Source organism: Palaemon carinicauda, chromosome 7, assembly GCF_036898095.1.
Source record: "Palaemon carinicauda isolate YSFRI2023 chromosome 7, ASM3689809v2, whole genome shotgun sequence".
Lineage (NCBI taxonomy): Eukaryota > Metazoa > Arthropoda > Malacostraca > Decapoda > Palaemonidae > Palaemon > Palaemon carinicauda.
In genome coordinates, this window is record NC_090731.1 from 131,299,520 (window position 1) to 131,321,440 (window position 21,921).

The 21,921-nt window shown below is 40.4% G+C and overlaps 1 protein-coding gene across 5 annotated transcripts in view; it reads left to right on the forward strand.

The window, feature by feature from the left end:
• The window catches only part of LOC137644011 (probable phospholipid-transporting ATPase IIB), a 238,379-nt gene extending 217,152 nt beyond the window's left edge, over positions 1-21,227 (forward strand). For all 5 annotated transcript variants that reach the window (XM_068376881.1, XM_068376884.1, XM_068376882.1 and 2 more), the window contains exon 21: positions 16,901-21,227. In XM_068376881.1, the coding sequence (XP_068232982.1) occupies positions 16,901-17,079 (179 nt within the window). In that variant the 3' untranslated portion in view covers positions 17,080-21,227. The remainder of the gene's footprint in view (positions 1-16,900) is intronic.
• Positions 21,228-21,921: the final 694 nt, after the last annotated feature.

Here is a 21,921-nt window from a genome sequence, read left to right on the forward strand (position 1 = left end):
CTCTTTGAGGGGACGAGTGGCAAGATGAAGGGGAGCCGTTATCAAGGTTACCCGGTGGATTCCCTCCCTGTACTACTATGGCGCATTATTCCTTGTTGCATTTAAGCAGGAATAGCTGCAGATAGAGTAGTTTTAGGTGGGGTCTTTCATTACGTAGTTGTTTTACTCCTTTTGAAAGAAGGGAGGGTCCATCAGGACAATACGGCCATATCATCCAAAAATAGATTTTTCGCTTTGCTCAAAATCCAGTTTTTTGGCTCAGCCATGTTGTTCTGATGGAAGTTTACCAGAGAATTACTTGAAAGTACTATATCTGTGGGTTTGTATAAGTGCCTTTACTTTGAACAAGTTCCTTATATGGTCTTCTAGACCTTATATATATGACATTATTGTTATTTGTCACATCCACTAAGTTTGGAACTAACTTAGGTCTTCCTGCCCCCTGCAGGGAAATTGTCGACTTCGATTATAAGGCTTCAAAGTTTGTATTTCTATTGGAACAATAGGGAAACTTTTTGAGATTACCAGGTTGTTCTTTTAGAAATTTTACTTACAAGATTTTATTTTAGGAAAAGTAAAAGGCTCTGGACAATTTTATTCGTACTTCTAAGGGCGAAGAAGACGCAAATACATTTATAAAGTTTTTTTTATTTACATAGACAAAATATAAAACAATTTGCAATGTATCAATGGAAAGAATCTATCCTGCATATTTGAACATCTTGGTATATATATATATTTCATTACCTTTAAGGGAAGAATATACATATATATTAGTTCATTGGTAAATGCCACTCAATTTGTGAAATTAAATTGTTTGATTTCACTCAGATGTTGGATATGCTTCAACACTGTGTACAAATGTTCACACTGCACTGGTGTTATTGGTTAGATTCTGCACCTACAGTCAGCGCGGATCGCTCTGTCCGGGCAGCATCCGCCGTGCATTAATTTTGGTCCCCCCCCCCCCATATCTACACTAGTACACAATATAAATCATGAAAAATTTAATTGAACACTCACCAATATCCCTGCTACTTGTCTACAGGGTAGCCTTTCCTCTTCTTGACCTCCAAAAGTCATTGAGGAATGCTATCAGCTAAATTCTGAAGAATTTCTGCAGGTATTTCAGCCCACACCTTATGGAACGCCGCCTCGAGAAGTGTCACGTTTGTCATCACTTTTTTTACGAAGGCGGGCTTTAACTATCGCCCAAAGGTTCTCAATGGGCGAAATATCAGGACTTTGACCTGGCCAATCAGGAATATAGTTCACTTTGCTATTTTCCAGCCACTTTTTCACTTTTTTAGCCGTATGGTAAGGGGCACTGTCCTGATGAAAAATTTCAGCTCCTGTAGCCGCAAAACAATCCGCTAAATTGTCTTTCAAAATGTTCAAATAGCGGTCAGCATTAACCGTTATGCCTTTAGGCAAAACAACCAGGCTTGGGGCACCACCGTAGGCAAACGAACTCCAGACCATAAGCGATGCTGGGTGCTTAACTCTCTTGGCCGTGAGATTAGGCTTAAGAGGATCTGACCCCTTTCGCCTCCACACTTTTTCCCCGGTCGTCTCACTCACACAAAAGGTTGCTTCATCACTCCTCAAGACACTTCGCCACTGCTCCAAGGTCCAATCCTTGTATGTGTATGTCTTGACGAAAGCAAACCTCCTCTTCCTTTGTTTCTCAGTTAAAGCGGGCTTCTTTCTCGCGATCACTTTCTCGTAGTCGAGGCGCTTCGACAGGTTTTCCTGAATCGTACGAACACTGACGTCGCTCAACAATTTAGGGTTCTGTTCTTTCAGTTGTTTAGCCGTTAATGTAGGATTTTCTTCTAGGCTTCGCTTTAAAATCACTAAAGTACGATCAGGAATCTTCCGTGGGGGGGGGGGGGAACCAGCCCGGGAGTGAGAAGGGATCTCGTTGCTACCCCCTGCCTTGAACTTGGCCACCAAGCGCCTCACTGTTCTCTCGTTCACGCCAGTATTCTTCACTATTTCCTTTGTTTGCAGACCTAAATTATGGCAAGTTATCACTCTAACAATGTCATCGTGACTTGTACGGGATCTAGACATCACTGGTGGGGGGTTTGATAGACAAAAATGCCACGCGAACTCACAAAAGAACGATTGCAACTCGGCCCTCTCAACCTGACACAACCTCACTCCACGACTTCAGGAAATACACTGACTAGCTTCCACCTACACAGATATGTAGATGCCAACTTGTATAAAAAGATGCCAATTAGTCAATTTGTCCCAGTCGATTTTTTCCCCGATAAACCCCATGACTTCGATTTACACGGAACGCTGTGTCCGGCCCACTACCCGGACACAGCGATCCGCGCTGACTGTATATAGAACAGTCCATAAATCACCATAGTGATTTTTACTAAAAGGTATTACACTCGAAGGTGATAACACCTATTCACCCAATACACTGTTAAGTCCCAAAACAGTCCACTGTTCATCGCAGAACTAGACGACAGGTTTTATAACACTACCTGCCGCCACCACAAAGTGTTTTATCTCGTGCACTTGCTTCGTATAATGTTTATAGAAAACTCTGGATGATTTCCAATCTGTATATGAGTGGAGTCTATCAAAGTCCATGTGTTGAAAGAAGTTCAACGAGGAAGCATCTTTTCTAGGATCGTGACCTGCGGGTGTACTGTCAGGATCCGCTCTGTGAATAAAGTAGGTGAATTTTGCCCTCAGTTGTTTTAGGGATAGGTTTGATCCTGAAGTTTTGCCTCGAAAGAGCTCTCCCTCCTTGAAGTCTGAAGTTCTTCAAAGATAGACCTTAAGACACTACTGGACATTGAGAGACATCCTCCTTCAGAGGGCAGATTCTCCAAGGACCCCACCTTTTGGTGGGCAGCTCGTTTTTGGCGAGAAAAGTAGAATCAGGAAAAAGTTCGGTTCTCCCTCTTCTGTGAACTGAATATGGCTTTCGTTCCTGGATAAGGCCAACCTGTATATGAGTGGAGTCTATCAAAGTCCATGTGTTGAAAGAAGTTCAACGAGGAAGCATCTTTTCTAGGATCGTGACCTGCGGGTGTACTGTCAGGATCCGCTCTGTGAATAAAGTAGGTGAATTTTGCCCTCAGTTGTTTTAGGGATAGGTTTGATCCTGAAGTTTTGCCTCGAAAGAGCTCTCCCTCCTTGAAGTCTGAAGTTCTTCAAAGATAGACCTTAAGACACTACTGGACATTGAGAGACATCCTCCTTCAGAGGGCAGATTCTCCAAGGACCCCACCTTTTGGTGGGCAGCTCGTTTTTGGCGAGAAAAGTAGAATCAGGAAAAAGTTCAGTTCTCCCTCTTCTGTGAACTGAATATGGCTTTCGTTCCTGGATAAGGCCACTATTTCACTAACTCTAGCCCCTGAGGCTATAGCGAACAGGAATATCACTTTTTGTGTTAGATCCTTTTGGGTACAATCTTCATTGTTCAGATTCGAAGCATAGTTCAAGACTTTGTCCAAAGACCATGATATGGGCTTCGGAGGGGTTGCTGGTTTGAGTCTAGCGCATGCTTTTGGAATCTTATTGAAGATTTTGCTTGAAAGGTCCACCTGAAAGGTGTAAAGAAGGGTCTAGTCAAAGCTGACTTACACGCAGTTATTGTGGCGGAAGCTAGGTCTTGTTCACGAAGGTAGATGAAGAAGGAAAGGCAGAAATCTATTGAAATTTCTGTTGGTTTCATTGTTTTCACGAAGGAAACCCACTTCTTCCAAAACGATTTGTGTTGTCTTCTATTTGACTTTGACTTGTATTTCCTCTATAAAGTCGATATTGTCTTTTAAGACCCCGAACCTTTTCTTGGCCGTTAAGGCGAGAAAATCATGAGATATAGGTTTTTGGTTCTCAAGGATGAAGCATAGACAGTCGACTTCTGAACCAGTTGGGATAGAACTGGGTTCGGTATAGGGAACAGCTTCAGTTTCAGTTCTAGAACTAGAGGGAACCAATTGCTTCTGGGCCATTTGGGGGCCACTACTGCTGCTGTTCCTCTGAAGGATCTCAGCTTGTTGAGGACCTTCAGCAGGAGTTTGGTTGGTGGGAACAGATAGATGTAATTTCATCTGTTCCAATCGAGAGACATGGCATCCATCGCTTCTGCCCGAGGGTCCTCGTAATAGGCTACTTATCGAGGTAGTTTCTTGTTGTCGCTCATTGCGAAGAGGTCGATCTGCAGTTCCGGGACTTTTTCCAAGATGAAGGAGAATGAGTCTGCATCTAGGGACCATTCTGTCTCTATCGGCTTTTGCCTAGATAGAGCATCCGCCGTCACATTGCGGAACCCTTGCAGGTGAACAGCTGATAAGCGCCATCTCTTCTTCCTTGCCAGGCGGAAGATGGCTAACATCATGTGATTGATGTGGGGTGATCTCGAGCCTTGTCAGTTCAGACATTTCACTATCACCTCGCTGTCCAAGACCCGTCTGATGTGGCCTGATCTGCGAGGGGATAGTTTCTTCAATGTTAGGAAGACTGCCATAGCTTCCAGGATGTTGATGTGAAAGGTCTTGAACTGGTGCGACCAATTCCCTTGCACTTTCCTTTGATGGGTATGACCTCCCCATCCTTCCGGTGAGGCATCTGTGTGAATTATCACTGAAGGTTGAGGTGGTTGGAAGGGAATTGTTCTTGTCAGGCTCTTGACCGTTGACCACGGCCTTAGGAGCGTTTGCAGTAGGGTCAGTGTCAATCTTTGTTGATCTCTTCGAGCGTTTGATGCGTATCTTCTCCAGACTCCTGACACATCTTTTAGTTGTGCTTTTAGCACTGGGTCTGTCACTGCTGCAAACTGGAAAGAGCCCAGTACTCTTTCCTGTTGGCATCTTGAAATCTTCTTTAGTTCCAGTAGTCTCTTGAGAGATCCCACTGTCTCTCTCCTCTTCTTAGGTGGAATGGAGAGACGATGTAACTGCAAGTTCCAATGGATTCCTAACCATTGAAACTCCTGAGCTGGAGAAAGGCGAGACTTCTTGTGGTTGATCTTGAAGCCCAGGTGTTTTAGGAATTGAATCACCTTTGTGGCTGCCTGCAGACAAGCTGTCTTGGATGCTGCCCACATCAGCCAGTTGTCCAGGTATGCCGCTACCTGAATGCCTTCCAAGCATAGCTGTTGGACAACTGGTCCGTCCGCAAGTTTTGTGAATATCCTTGGGGCCATGTTTAGCCCGAAGGGCATGGCTGTGAAGGCATATTTTGTCTTCTGTAGCCTGAATCCTAAGTAGGAGGAGAGGGGGCATCTGACTGTTAGGTGCCAATAAGCATCCGCCAGGTCTATCGAGACTTGTGTACGCCCCTTTTGGTAACAGGGTCCTTATGTGTTGCAGGGTAAGCATACGGAATTTGTTGTTCTCGATGAACTTGTTGAGTGGAGACAAGTCTAGAATGACTCTGAGTTTGTCCGAGTCTTTGGGAACACAAAACAGTCTTCCCTGGAATTTGATGGACTTCGTTTTCCTTATTACCCTTTTGTTCAAGAGTTCTGAGGTATATTCTTCAAATAAGGGGGTGGAGTGTTGGAAGAATTGAGGAAAAGGGGGTGGAATTTAGTTCCATTTCCAACCGAGTCCATTCTTGATTAGGCTGTGGACCCAGGGATCGAAAGTCCAACAATCCCCAAAGTGGAAGAGTCCTCCTACCTGGAGCATCTCATTGATGAGATGTTCCTGAGGGTTTACTACCTTGACCACGTCCTCTACCCCTTGAGGGGTTCCTTGAGAAGCCTCTTCTTGAGACTCTACCTCTGGGGCGAAAGGTAGTCGTGTGCCTCTCAAAGCCTGGATTGAACACAGGCAATTGAGCTACCAGCTGCTGGGACACCATTTGGAAGGTGGTTTGTGGCTGAGCTACCATTTGGGGCATTGTGGTCATGGTCATGGTTGGATGCTGTGCAGGCCTGCGTGGCTTCTTTGTCTTCCTGTTCTTCGGTTGGGGACCAGCATCTGAGGATGATTTCCTCTTGGAAGACATGCCCCACTTCTGGAGAAGGTTCCTATTCTCTGTGGCGGCTTTTGCGATGACCTCCTGAACCAATTCCTTTGGGAAGAGGTCCTTGCCCTAGATACATGAAGTGATCAGCTTCCTTGGCTCGTGTTTGACCGTTGCTGCGGCAAACACATGCTCTCTACAGGCCCTCCTGGCCTTAACGAAAGCGTACATGTCCTTAACAAGGGTACCCATGTGAGTCTTGGCTAGGACCATGTACTTATCTGAGGTATTGGAAAGGCCTGCAGACATCTCCATAAAGTTCTGAAGGGACAAAGAAGTGGCTAGTCTCTCTTTTGTTTCCTGTTCCCTTCTCAAAAGATGTTCTGACAGTTTCAGAAGGTTCTCATTGAACTGTTGACCTGCTATCTCCGGATCCAGTTTAGAGACTGAGAAGGTTAGATGAACCTCGTTCCATTCCTTCTCGCAGGTAGGCATGGCTTGAGATAATGGTCTGCATTCCTCTAGCACTGGGCATGGTTTGCCAGCGTCGACTGTTTCCAGCACACAGTCGAGAGCTTTGACCGAAAAGGGGAAAGCTCTGGAGGAAGGAGCAATGAAGGTTGGATGCTTCTTGCTCAAAGCTGAAACCTTAGAGTTGGTGTAACCGGCTTTCTTTAGGGTCTTGGATAAGAGACCCTGTGCCTTGTCATGCTCAAAGATCATGACCTCTTTCAGTTCCGTCTCCTCACGAGATGCTGGTTCATCTCGCAATCTCAAGTAACATTCTGGGTATGCCGATAGGTTAGGCCAGTATTGGAGATCTTCAAGGGGTTTGGCCCCCATCTTCGCGGAGATGTACAGTTTCCCATTCATCATAGGCATATGCTCCGCATACCTCCAGGGGTTGGTTTCGGAGCATTGAGGTAAGTCAGAGACCTTGATAGGCTTATGAGAGCCTTTGAAACCGCCCGGGCGTTTCACTTCTCTTACTTCCCTCCTAATCTCCTGTTGTTCCTTGCGGAACGATTCCATCATCTGCTGATGTTGTCCTAGGAGCGCCCGCTCTTGGCTATCAACGGCTCAAGGTGGGGAGTGGGGCCCGAAAAAGTTGACGGCACGGGTTGATATGCCGTCACAGAAAATTGAGGATCTTCCGTTATCGTAGATACGGATCCTTCCTCCGTGGGTGGTTGGGCCACTTCTTCTTCAGGGTCTTCTTGCAGAAGGTCCTTTTCGGTGTTGGTAGACACCTCCGACATACGTTCCTGGTGGATGTCCACGCCTTTGAGTGCCTTATTAATGTCCGCCTCTCTTGTCAGCTGGATGAAGGGAGGCTTGACCTGTGCCTGGGGCACAACCGCGTCGGAGTGGGCCTTGGGGAACAGAAGGCATCTCGTAGCTTCATTAGGCAGGTAAGGTCCCGGAGAGTTCTTTTGGAACCCTCTTCCCCACCTCCTAAGATTTTCTCTTGCTGTATCCCTTGACTCCGTAGTCTAAGGGATATCTTCACCGAATCCCTCGGGTCATAAGAGCCGAGCAGACGGTGCAACCCTTTGGGTCCCAATACTTCAGGGTTTCAGTTGCGATGGAGCAGGGGGCATGAGACTGGCACATCTTGTGGCCACAAAAGTCCCTACTTTTGTGGTTGCAGAACATGACTGCACACTTTACCGTAGGCTCCTCCTGTAAGGAAAGTATTATTTACTATTATTTTTAATAGCTTAGGATAGTAAGCTAGAAAAGAAGTAGGAAAGACACATATCTGCGTTTCCTCTCCAGGCAATTGCTGTGACCTCCTGCAATATTAATATTTTTAATTTCCTTATCAGGGAAAATACAGAGCAACTCTCGTACGTAGAGCCGGAGTCAGTGAATATTAACATCAACTCCTCCACTTGTAGAATATTAATACTGAATGGTAATAATTGGTGTCCCGATGATCTAGGATTCATCAGGATGTTGAAGGAATACTTCACCGCAACATTTTTTAATCGGTCTCAACAATGGACTGTGGAAGGATACACAGAATATGTTGGAAATTTTATACTACTGTATTATTATATACTGTAGTTTTCTAACTGCTGTATTGTTATACAGCAGGAATACTGGCTACTGTATTGTCTTATACTGTAGTTTTACCGGTATACTACCGGGTTAGGCTAGTACCTGGCGGCACTAGCTGACATGGAGAGAGAAAGAATGGAAAGAAGGACTACCATACAGTATTATTATAGTTTAGTACAATAATTGGGAGTGTAGGGACTATTGCCTCTATTACCTTCTTTCCAGAATGAAAATTCAAATGGAAGGGGAGGAATACATTGATTCTAGCTTACATCCACCCACAAATTCTGTTGCCGGCTGTACTGCTGGTTACAAGGTTTGTGGATGGCAGTCCAAGAGAGGACTGAAGAATACTCAACAGTATAAGGGATTTCCCACGGCCAGCCGTCAGGGCCGGCTCAACCTTTCCCGGAGCTTTGCTTCGGTTAGGAAGTTGGTCGAAGCGGCAACCTAACTGCCGTTTGTAGGAACCCGGCCGGTAACCCAGTCAGCCCGGCAAGGGGGGGTGATTGTAGAATACCGGCCAAAGGACATTTGTGACGGCTAGGCCGGCACTAAAGGACAGAAGGGGAAGGGAAAGGGTCTTATATTTTACAGAAGAGAAAGGTGGCGGCAAGTATGCCTCCTACTTTTGGCTGTAAATCAACGAAGACTAGCTTCGTATACTGGCGCCGTCATGGGCGGCAGGGGAATAACGATTCCCTAGCCTGAGACATTGTCGTATTCAAGACATGTCCTCTAGTCCACAAGGGAGAAAGGTGGCGGCAATTATACTCCCCACTTTCGGTTGTAGACTAGGGAAGCCTAGCTTCCTTAGCCGACAACGGTGTAACCGGCAGAGGAATTACTATTTCTCTGTCGATATCGTTGTCGGCTACAAGACAAAACACCCTGAGTTACTGTCATATTTCAAGGCCAGGATACTCGCCGGCAAAGAAGATCAACAGTAAAACACTATCCAATTCAAGCAGGAGTTAACTACTCGATGACGATGACGCAAGATAGGGTTGTTGCCTGGGATGGCGGCACTCAGGGGTGAAAGAAGGTTTTATCCTCTTTTCTCTAAAAGAGAAGCGTATCGAATTATACCAATAATTCTAGGGGATATATATATCCCCGACCGAATTAATAGAAACGATACTAGAGATTAAACAGGGGATAACGTTACTAAAGTATACTAAAACGAGTTAGGCTTAGCCTAACTTGAGTGGGGATCTCGGCTACGCTTGATACCACAGAGGCCCTATCGTTTATGAGAGAAATGTTTATTCGGAATAGGAAATATTACATGTGTAATGCTATCTTCACTAGTATAATTTTGCCTAACTAGCTAAAAAATTCTTTAGAGCTAAATACTGTACCGGGAATGTCACACTACTAACTAAATAAAGCAGTTATGGAGTGCGACAGCGGTCTTGAAATGGCCGCCTCCGGGGATGGAAGTGCTCCAATTAACACACCTAAATTATGTTAATTTAACTGTGAGAAGGGAGCTGAACATTATACACAGGAAAGATTGAATACTCAACTTTCCAGAGGATGAAGATGCTAGAGATTGCATGATAATATTCCTTGAAATTAGTAAGAACACCGAGAGAAGGGTGGGAGACCACCGTACTTAAATGCTACTTTTTAAAGGAATACAGTAATGCGCCGTAGTAGTACAGGGAGGAGATCCACTGGGTAACCTTGATAACAGTTCCCCTTCATTTCGCCACTCTTCCCCCTCAAAGAGTAAAATCTATTCGGGGTGAATATTGCCATGTGCCGTGATAAAAAAAGACGTCCCCTAATTTTATGCGATATCCTTAAAGTTATATTAAGGATACTCGCGCCAGGAATTAGAATTCTGGAGACCTATGGTTAATTCTCTGGGAGTATCACTGTAGCTAAATATCTCTTAGAAAGTTGCCTAAAGGAACCTTCCATCAGGATGATGTGTCTGAGCCCAAATATATATATATATATATATATATATATATATATATATATATATATATATATATATATATATATATATATATATATATATATATGTATATATATGTAAATATATATATATATATATATATATATATATATATATATATATATATATATATATATATATATATATATATATATATATATATATATATATATATATATACACACATACGTATATATACACATACATATATATACATATACACACACACATATATATATATATATATATATATATATATATATATATATATATATATATATATATATATATATATATATATTTGAATATACACATATATACATAATATATAAATATATATATATATATATATATATATATATATATATATATATATATATATATATATATATATATATATATACACACACACATACATATATATACAGTATATATATATATATATATATATATATATATATATATATATATATATATATATATATATATATATATATATATATACAGGTATATATATATATATATATATATATATATATATATATATATATATATATATATATATATATATATATATATATATATATATATATGCACCAAGGCACTTCCCCCAATTTTGGGGGGTAGCCGATATCAAACAAATGAAACAAAAAAGGGGACCTCTCCTCTCTACGTTCCTCACAGCCTGACAAAGGACTCAACCGAGTTCGGCTGGTACGTCTAGGGTGCCACAGCCCACCATCTCCCGTTATCCACCACAGATGAAGCTTCATAACGCTGAATCCCCTACTGCTGCTACCTCCGCGGTTATCCAAGGCACTGGAGGAAGCAGTAGGGCCTAACGGAACTGCATCACAATCACTCGCCATTCATTCCTATTTCTAGCTCGCTCTCTTGCGTCTCTCACATCTATCCTCCTATCACCCAGAGCTTTCTTCACTCCATCCATCCACCCAAACCTTGGCCTTCCTCTTGTACTTCCCCCATCAACTCTTGCATTCATCAGTTTCTTTATCAGATAACCATTTTCCAGGCACTGAAGAAGACGTGAAACAACCACGAACGGAGGAAGAAGGATCTGTTTCGACGGTAACTGAGGACCCTCAGTTCACCGTGACGGGATACCAACATATGCCGTCAACCTCTTCAACCCCAACTCCTCAACCAACTACACAGGTCAACAAGAATGAAGCGATCCTCACGTCAATCCAGCGGATGTTGGAAGCGTTCCAGAAGGAACAGGAGGCGTTGAAGCAGTACATCCAACAAAATAAGGGACAGATACAGAAAAGGGACCACCCTGGACCTTCCAGGGGCTCTACTAAGAAGCCCCTTAGAGTATCAGATCTCCCTCACTGCTCCGAAACCAACCCCTGGAGGTACGCGGAGCATATGCCCGTGATGAATGGGAAACTATTCGTCACAGAGAAGTTGGGAGCCAAACTGTTTGAAGATCTTGAGTTCTGGCCCAGCTTTTCAGCTTACCCAAACTGTTACGTGAGACTGCGGGATGAACTTGCGTCCCGTGAGGAAACGGTACTGAAGGAAGTCATTGTCTTCGAACATGACAAGGTGCAAGCTATCCTTGTAAAGTCCTTAAAAGGAGCTGGATACACCACCTCCAAAGTTTCAGCACTGAGCAAGAGGCATCCTACCTTTATTGCTCCTTCCTCCATCTCTTTCCCCTTTTCGGAGAAAGCTCTAGACTTTGTCGTCAAGGCAGTGGAAGAGGGCAAACCCTGCCCAACTCTAGAGGAATGCAAACCATTCTCTCTAGCAATGCCTACCTGCGAGGAGAAGTGGAAAGACGTCCATCTAACCTTCTCCGTCTCAAAATTGGATCCAGAGATAGCAGGCCAGCAGTTCAATGAGAACCTTCCGAAGTTGCCAATCCATCTTCTGAGGAGGTAACAGGAGACGAAAGAGAGACTTGCAGCCTCCCTTTCTCATCAGAGCTGCTTGGAAATGTGCAGAGGCCTACATAACGCCCCAGAAGTGTATGTTTTCCTGGCTAAGTCTCACATGGGAACCCTTGAGAAGAACTTATATGCTTTCATCAGGTCAAGAAGAACCTGCAGAGAGAACGTGTTTGCCTCAGCGACAGTTAAACACGAACCCAGGAAGCTGATTTCATCGTGCATCTGGGGTAAGGACCTTTTCCCACAGGAAATGGTCCGAGAGGTCCTAACTAGACCAGCCATGGAGAATAGGAACCTTCTCCAAAAGTGGGGCATGACCTCAAAAAGGAAATCTTCCTCTGACGGAGGTCCCCAGCCTAAGAAGGTAAGGAGACCACGTAAACCTGCGCAACTTCCGGCCCTGACCATGGCCACGGTGCCTCAACTGGTAGCATAGCCTCAGACCACCTTCCAGATGGTCCTCAACAGCTGGTAGCCCAGTCGCCAGCATTTAACCCTGGCTTTGAGAGGCAATCGATCACCTTTCGTCCTTACAAAGGAAAAGGCCCAAGGAGAAGTTCCTCCGGAAACCGCTCATGGGGCAGAGGAGGACGTGGTCACGGAAACAAGTCCTCAGGACCCCCCAAGCAATGAGGGGTTCCAGGTAGGGGGCAGACTGTACCACTTTCAGGATCGCTGGACCTTCGATCCCTGGGCCCACAGCCTAATCATGAATGGACTCGGGTGGAGATGGAACAGAACTCTACCCCGTTCTCCAGAATTCTTCCAACACCGCCCCCTCATTAGAAGAATATACCTCAGAACTCTTGAACAAGAAGGTAATAAGGAAAGCGAAGTTTATCAAATTCCAAGGAAGGCTGTTTTGTGTTCCCAAGAAAGACTCGGACAAACTCAGAGTCATTATAGACTTGTCTCCACTCAACAAGTTCATTGAGAACAACAAGTTCCGAATGCTTACTTTGCAACACATAAGGACCCTTCTATCCAAAGGTGCGTACACAGTCTCAATAGAACTGGCAGATGCTTATTGGCATCTGCCAGCCAGCCGCCCCCTCCCCTCCCACTTAGGATTCAAGCTACAGAAGAAGAAATTTGTCTTCAGAGCAATGCCCTTCAGACTGAACACAGCCCCAAGGATATTCACGAAGCTAGCAGACACAATCGTCCAGCAGCTACACTCCGAAGGAGTTCTAGTGGTAGCATATCTAGACAATTGGCTGGTGTGGGCAGCATCCAAAACTACTTGTCTGCAAGCAGCCAAGAAGGTGATCCAGTTCCTGGAACACCTGGGGTTCAAGATCAGTCGCAAGAAGTCTCGCCTTTCTCCAGCTCAGAAGTTCCAATGGAACCCAAACATAGAATAAGGCAATTCCATCCAAGAAGAGGAGAGAGATAGCGGAAGCTGTCAAGAGACTAATCCGTCACAAGAGGATTTCAAGACGCCAACAGGAAAGAGTATTGGGCTCTCTCCAGTTTGCAGCAGTGACAGACCCGGTGCTAAAAGCGCGTCTAAAGGATGCGTCAGGAGTCTGGAGAAGATACGCATCAAACGCTCGAAGAGATCAACTAAGGTTTACCCCGACCCTATTGCGCACGTTGTTAAGGCCGTGGTCAACAGCCAAGAGCCTAGCATGGATAATTCCCCCTGCAACCACCACAACCATCAGTGGTGATACACACGGACGCCTCCTTGGAAGGATGGGGAGGCCATTCTCACGAGAAAAGAGTGCAAGGGAATTGGTCGCACCTGTTCAAAATATTTCACATCAACATCTTGGAGGCTATGGCAGTTTGTCTGACGTTGAAGAAACTATTCCCTCACAGAGCAATCCACATCAGATTGGTCTTGGACAATGAAGTGATAGTAAAATGTCTAATTCGACAAGGCTCGAGATCACTTCACATCAACCTTCAAGGGTTCCGCAATGTGACGGCGGATACTATCCAGGCAAAAACCGATAGAGACAGAATGGTCCCTAGACGCAGACTCATTCTCCTTCATCTCGGAAAAAGTCCCAGAACTGCAAATCGAGCTCTTCGCAACGAGCGACAACAAGAAACTACCTCGTTATGTAGCCCCTTATACGGACCCTCAAGCTGAAGCAATAGACGCCATGTCTCTCGACTGGAACAGGTGGAATCACATTTACCTGTTTCCACCAACCAATATCCTGCTAAAAGTCCTCGACAAGTTAAGATCCTTCAGAGGGACAGCTGCAGTAGTGGCCCCCAAATGGCCCAAAAGCAATTGGTTCCCTCTAGTTCTAGAATTGAAACTGAAGCTGTTTCCTCTGCCGAACCCAGTTTTATCCCAACTGGTCCAGAAATCGACTGTCTACGCTTTATCCTCGAGAACCAACAACCTACATCTCATGATTTTCTCGGCCTAGCAGCGAACAAAAAGTTTGGAATCTCGAAGGATAAAGTTGACTTCATTGAAGAGTATAAGTCAAGTTCGACTAGGAGACAATATGAATCATCATGGAAGAAATGGGTGCCCTTTGTGAGAACAGGGAAACCAACAGAAATATCAATAGATTTCTGTCTCGCTTTCTTCATGTACCTACACGAACAAGGCCTGGCTTCCACCACGATTACCGTATGTAAGTCGGCCGTGACTAGACCACTTCTCTATGCCTTTGAGGTGGACCTCACTAGTGAAATCTTCAATAAGATCCCAAAAGCATGCGCTAGACTCAAGCCTGCAACCCCTCCAAAGCCCATCACGTGGTCTTTGGACAAAGTCTTGCACTATGCTTCAAACCTAAACAATGAGAATTGTACTCTAAAGGATCTAACACAGAAAGTCATCCTTCTGTTTGCAATAGCCTCAGGAGCTAGAGTTAGTGAAATAGTGGCCTTATCCAGAAACAAAGGCCATATTCAGTTCCTAGACACAGGAAAACTAAACATTTTTCCTGATGCTGCCTTTCTTGCCAAGAATGAGCTACCCACTAAGAAGTGGGGTCCTTGGAGAATCTGCCCACTGAAGGAATATGTCTCTCTATGTCCAGTAGAGTGTCTTAAGGTCTATCTTCGAAGAACTTCAGACTTCAAGGGAAGGCAGCTCTTCAGAGGCGAAACTTCAGGATCAAACCTATCCCTAAGACAACTGAGAGCGAAGCTCTCCTACTTTATTTTCAGAGCAGATCCTGACAGCACACCCGCAGATCACGATCCAAGGAAAGTTGCTTCTTCGTTGAATTTCTTTCAACACATGGACTTTGAGAGGCTCTGCTCATATACTGGGTGAAAATCATCCAGGGTCTTCTATAAACACTTTGCGAAGCAAGTACATGAAATAAAATACTTTGTGGTGGCGGCCGGTAGTGTCATAAAACCTGTTGTCTAGTGCTGCGATGAACAGTGGACTTGTCTTGGGACTCAATAGTGTATCGGGTGAATGGGTATTTGTACCTTTTAGTGCAAATCATTACAGTGATTAACAGACTGTTCTATATAGGTGCATAATCTGACCAATAACACTAGTGCCGTGTGGACGTTTGCAACACAGTGTTTACGCATGTCCAAAATATGAGCAAGTCAGACAGATTTGGTTTCACATCTCCATTGAGTGGCATTATTCCGATAATGAAATTATATATATTCCTCCTTTACAGGTCAATATATGAACCCTGATGTGTATTAATGCTGGATCAGATTCTTTCTTTGTTGCAACTACATTTATTACAGTAATTTATTTGCAAAATAAAGATACAAAATGTATCCGCGTCTTATTTTTAACTCCTCAGTTGCATTTGAATAAAACATGCCAGAGTTTTATTTTATCTCTACATATAGAAAAACTTGAATCAGTACAGATTTCCAAGGTAATTAAAGGAAACCTCTAAAAAGTTTTCCTTTTTTTCCTACGGAGATACAAACCTTGAATCCTTATTGTCGAAGTCGACACTTTCCCTGCAAGGGGCAGGAAGCACTCAGCCAGTTCCAAGCTTATTGGAAATGACAGTTAACTGGAATTTCATACACAGGTCTAGGAGACCAGATAAGGGACCCATTCAAGGTAGAAGGCACATACACAAACCCACAGAAATAGTACTTTCAAGTTAATTCTCTGGCATGCTTCCATCAGGACGACATGGCCGAGCCCAAAAAAAAACGGATATTGAGGAAAGCGAAAAATCTATTTTTGGGTGAGATAGCCATGTCGTCCTGATGGACCCATCCTTTTGCTGACTCCACCCGAAACTACTCTAGCTGTGACTATTCCTGCTTAAAGACAATTAAAGGAATGGCGGCTGGTAGTAGTACGGATAGGAGGTCCACCAGGTACCTAGATCGTCACCCCTTTTTTTCACCACTCTTCCCCCATACATCAAAGAGTTAAATCTATTCGGGGTGAAGATTGCCATGTGTCGTATCTAAAAAATGCGTCCCCTGATATTATGCGATATCCTTAACTGGATACCCACTCCTGGAGACCTTCAGTTTAATTCTCTGGGAGTATCACTGTAGCAAATATCCCTTAGAAAACTACCTAAAGGTACCTTCCATCAGGACGACATACCTATCTCACCCAAAAATAGATTTTTCGCTTTGCTCAAAATCCGTTATACATATATATATTGTATGTATATATATATATATATATATATATATATATATATATATATATATATATATATATATATATATATATATATATATATATATATATATACTGTATATATATATATATAATGTACATGTACATGTTCATGTGCAGGTGCATATACACATACACACACACACACACACACACACACACATATATATATATATATATATATATATATATATATATATATATATATATATATATATATATATATATCAATTGGTGGCTGGTGCCCTGGTCAACCTACTACCTGTGAAAGTAGTTAAAAGCCTCTATTTTTATGAAGTTTTCTCACATTTAGTATTATCATAGATTCTTTTTTTTTAACAATTCATTAATGTTTAGTACTTTATAAACTTTTATAATACTTTACTTGTGTTTCAGATTGGGACTTCATAAAATCAAAGGACTTCTTTTGGAAAGTGGTAGTGATAACACTTGTATCATGCCTTCCACTCTACGTGCTAAAGTTCTTGCGCCGAAAGTTCACTCCACCCACCTATTCCAAATTAGAAGAATTAAATACCTTTGGCAGTTCTTCGTTATCTCAGTCACACCCGTGAAGTACAGTACTCTGGTTACTGTGTTTCTTCAACATCTTATACAGGAGTTACTAATTCATTCTTTTTAGTATAGTACTGTATTATAATCTAGTAGACATACATGAAAGTGCCTCAAGCTTTTTAATGCTGTATTTATTTTGTAGATTTAGCCTTGATAAAGGATTTAGAAAACAATTATATTTTTCTGAGAGAAGATTTGACATTTTTTTCCCATTTAAAGTATCTTTGTATATATGTTGGTACTTTGGTGTTGGTATAATCTTGAAGTGATAATTTATTTGTGAGTGGATCCTTATAGTAAGTTATATTATCCCGTATCTTTCATGACAAATTTTACATCCCGTAGTGGTATAACATATATAGTTTGCCTTGCACTTTGTATTGTAGACATTTCTAAAGGTCTTTTGCAACTCTCCTTTACCCCCTGATTCTATTGCCCTTTTTATTTTACTTTTCTCCCTTTTGCTTAGTTTCCATACCTCTAAGCTATTTAGGTTGTGTGAATTTTTTTTACTACTTTCATGTATCTTTTGATAAAGAAACCTTTTGGGCTGTCTGCTACATGAGAAAAATCTGTACATTTTGGTCTTTGGTATGATTAGATTACATTGGAATGAAAAGGCCCAAAGGAAAGGCCCAATGGTTTCTGTGACAATAGGATATGTTGTTATGATGGTACATGTATTAGTATATATTGAAATCTTTGCCAAGGTAAAGATGTGAGAGGATTCTATCCTGAGAAATTATATTTAACTTTTTTATATACAGTACTCAGAATCCGTGCACTGAACAGTGTTAATGCATATTAGAGGGACAAAGCCAATCCAATACACCGTAGCCAGTCCATAAACGATATGAAATTTTATTCTAATTTTATGATTATCTGCATAGTTTTATGGTTTTTCTGGTATATGTATTCTCATTTTGTAGATTCACATGTGATTGTTTACTTACAATAAAAATTATTTATTTTATCAAAGTGTTAGCAAAGTCTCCATTTGATATACCAGTTCAATTTCTTTTTCATGGTTACAGTTCTTATCTTTACTTTGTTTTCCTTCTGCATTATGCAGTGTTCTCAGTTCAACCATATTTTGGATTTATGGGGCTAGTGAACCATGTTTCCCCTTGTTTTTTAATTACTCTTGAAGATATTTTGCATCAAAGCCTGTGGTACTCAAAAATTTGAGTAAAACATTTTTTTTGTTAAATGAGATTATATCAGGATTTTCTAGAACATTATTTAGTGGAGGTATTAATGAACTGTAATGAAGGAAAATTTTGATAATTGTGTATTTTGAAGTTTTCTACAGGTAAAGTGTTTTATCTACAATCAATTTCTGTGAAGTACTTTATTACTTATAATCAGAAGTCTGAATCTGTAATGGCATAGGAGTCTGAGATTCTAGTTAATGAGATTTTAGATGAGCATAGGGTTTAGCATTCCATAACAATAATTTTTTCAAGGGGGAAATATTCTCCATTTAATCAACACTGCACAGTGGGAATAAGGATAGAGGTACCAAATTCATAAATAAAATAGATTGATATTTTTTATAAAGGAATTAGCCAAGGTTGTAACTAAAAATGTTGGGTTTAGGTTTTGATATGGAGGGAAAATAGTACGAAATCAGTATCTCACTAATGGTTTATTAACTGAATTCAAATGGCCAAATCATTACATATCATTAAAAATGACATGAAAAGTACATAAATAACAAGGTTAAGCATGATGCCTATATGTTTGCTTCATAAAACAAATCTAAAGAGGCATTGATAGGGTAAATGGAGGTTTTATTTATAGGCAGTTGAAGCAAGTTCATTTCAAAATATTTGACTTGTCAGGCCTAACAATATCAAGGTAAAACTAGTAACAAAGAATATTTGTAAACAATTCATGTAACTTCCTTTATATGGGAACATAGCATAAGTTTTACTTAGTAAGTAAATTGAGTATCTGTGGCTCATGCTTCCCTGAAAGACAGTTATGCTCATCATCTAAAGGCAATGTATGTATAGAAAATGCAAAAGTTGGAGTACCTTATGAAATATTTGTTTTCAATGTCCACTAAAATACATTTTAACTTTACCCAGAAGGGGAGTGTCTTCAAATCTGATTGAAAATTCATGAATGTCTGTACTGTACTGTAGAACTTTTTCTTGCATTGTCATTGAAGAATTCTATGGGAGTAATTAAAACCTGTGATTGAAAAGTCCAGCTGCTATTCAGAACATATACATGCAAATGTTTCCTTGGTATGATTTTATTAAACGATACTTTATATAATTCCTGATTCTAGTCAGTTTTGATTAACAGTGGAAAAATATTCCGATGAACCACAGTAGGAACACCAAGTTTTAGAGAAGGGGGTGACATTAATATTTTACCAATCTGATAGAAGTAAATTCTTTGTAGCACATGTGAAATTTTGATATTGTATACTGTACATTGAAAGAACTTGAATATCACAAGAGTCCACGACAAAAAAAATTTTGTTTTTGCGGTCAAAAATCCTCTCAAGTTGAAATTAATCATAAAAGAATAATTGCGATCTAAAGTATATGTATTTACTGAATTTGTTTATAATCAAATTAGGTGCTGTTAAGTTTAAGTAACCAGTTCAGTAGTACATTGAGATTTAGCTGTACTGTACACTAAAGAATTTGCCAAAGTTTTGCAAGGGACATCTTCCATGGGTATTTCTTGTGCATTTCCAAGCTAGTCTGAATTATTGAATATATTGAAATATGATCCAGTTAATTAGTAGTTTAGGCAGACCATTAGGTTAAAACTCCTGAACAGTATTGTACTTTTGAGGTGTTACTTTTATGATACCTCTGCTTGAATAAACCTGGTAATCCATTAAAAGTGAAGTACAATATTTAGAGTTACTGAAAGTTTAATGTGGACTCTAATGAAGATCTGTTTATTATATGCCCCAAGAATGTGATGGAAGAAAGTGTGAAATAAAGTGATTTAATGTATAGAATGATAATAGGTTATGGTGGAAAAGATATGTGTGTCATGTGACAAATTCTGTCAAAAGTTATCAATTTTTATAGTACCTCGTACAGTAATGGCTATAAAAACACATGAATTGCATTGGAATGACTAAAAGTGATTAGCTAGTAAATATCTTCTGTTTTTTTATGCCCTTCATAGCTTTATGGATTTAGAATATACAACAAAATATCTACAGTATTTCTGGTAAGCATAGATTTTATATATTTTTCCATATCTAAGGTCTTTTTTGACTAGTTGAAAGTATAGAGAACTCTTGGGCCCAAATAATATTTTACAGGTTGCAAATTTGCCTCAAGATATTAGTCTATATTTCATCCTTCTGATTTACCTATCATGTTACTATGTTAACGTTATCTACAAATTATTTGCACTCTGCGCCTACTAAAAGGCTGCTTTTTACTTCTTACTATGCCCTGGAATTATATTTTTCATAAGGTTACATTTCCATTCTTAAGGTAGGAGTATTTTAATGTATAATACATATTATTCACATATTTGCAGCTTGTTTGCTACTTTTGAAAAATAAAATTGTATATGGTAAGAGAGAAAAAGAGCTTTAATACTAGTAATACAGTAGTTTTTTTCATTACAGAAGTACTTTTTTGTGCTGTATTGAAAATTGTTTAAAGTTAATAAGCTGAAATGTGTTTTATTGTTTTTAATGCACCTTTATAATATTGACAAATATTATTTGCTGTAAAGTTGTTATTATAATATAGAATTAGATATTCATTATAACAAGTGATTTAAATATGCTGCTGTATTTAATTTGACATTTGTCCTTCCTTTGCATTTAATTTTGATTCCCGAACATATACTTTAGTTACTTTATGCAAAAAAAAAAAAAAAATTGAACATAGCCAGCTTAATTTTTAAATTCAAATGGAAAACAAGTTTATGTACCATTGATGCTAAGAACCAAATAATATCAGCTAGTGTTAAGTAGGCCTACTGTATAATTGTTTTAAGTTTTTTTTTCTAATAATTCCCCATCTTAGTCAATTAAATGACTCTCATTGTCTTTTTTCATGACTTTACTACATTTCTACCAAAGTTTTGTTTAATAGATACCTTAAGCTTCTACTTCTGTATTTCTAAATTGACTAATAAAAATTATAATGTATTTTTGGTATCATTTCATCCAAACTTTTCCCATTTTTCTTTCCATCTGTTGTTCTTTTTGGTCTTTTCCCACCTACCGTACTTATACTACTTCAGCTTTACTTGCTTAAATTTATTACCTTCACCCAAGACAGTCCCCTGAACCAGTAGATATGATGGAGATTTCCAGGAACTATTGTATTTAAAAGTATAATACAAATTTATAAAGAAAGGTTATATAAGTATATAAAAGTTATGAAGTTGAAAGGAGTTATAAGAGAGATTAAGTAATAATTGTAAGTAATAATAGTAGAATATTTGGAGAGACTAAATAGAAAAAATAGGCCGTTAATACCAGTACTCTACTAAACCCTACAAATATCCTTATATGAAGTAAACACAGAATGGCCTTTCCAACCCAAGTGTCAGTCGTTATTTCCTAAAAATCAAGAACAAATCTATTTTTACGATAAAGAAGAAATATAGTAAGGAAAAAATAAGCGTGTCAATACTGATAAAGCTGGAAAGTAAAAGACTATATTGAAGAAAGCAATGAAGCAACCATAGTACTATTTGGAATTCAAGAAAACCTAATACTGTATATGAATATATGACATAAGAACAAGCTTTAAGGTGAAGAAAATTGTAGAGAGAAAAGGGAAATAGGAACAGCCCTCAAAAATATGATAGATGGTCATAAAGTGAGTACAAAGACA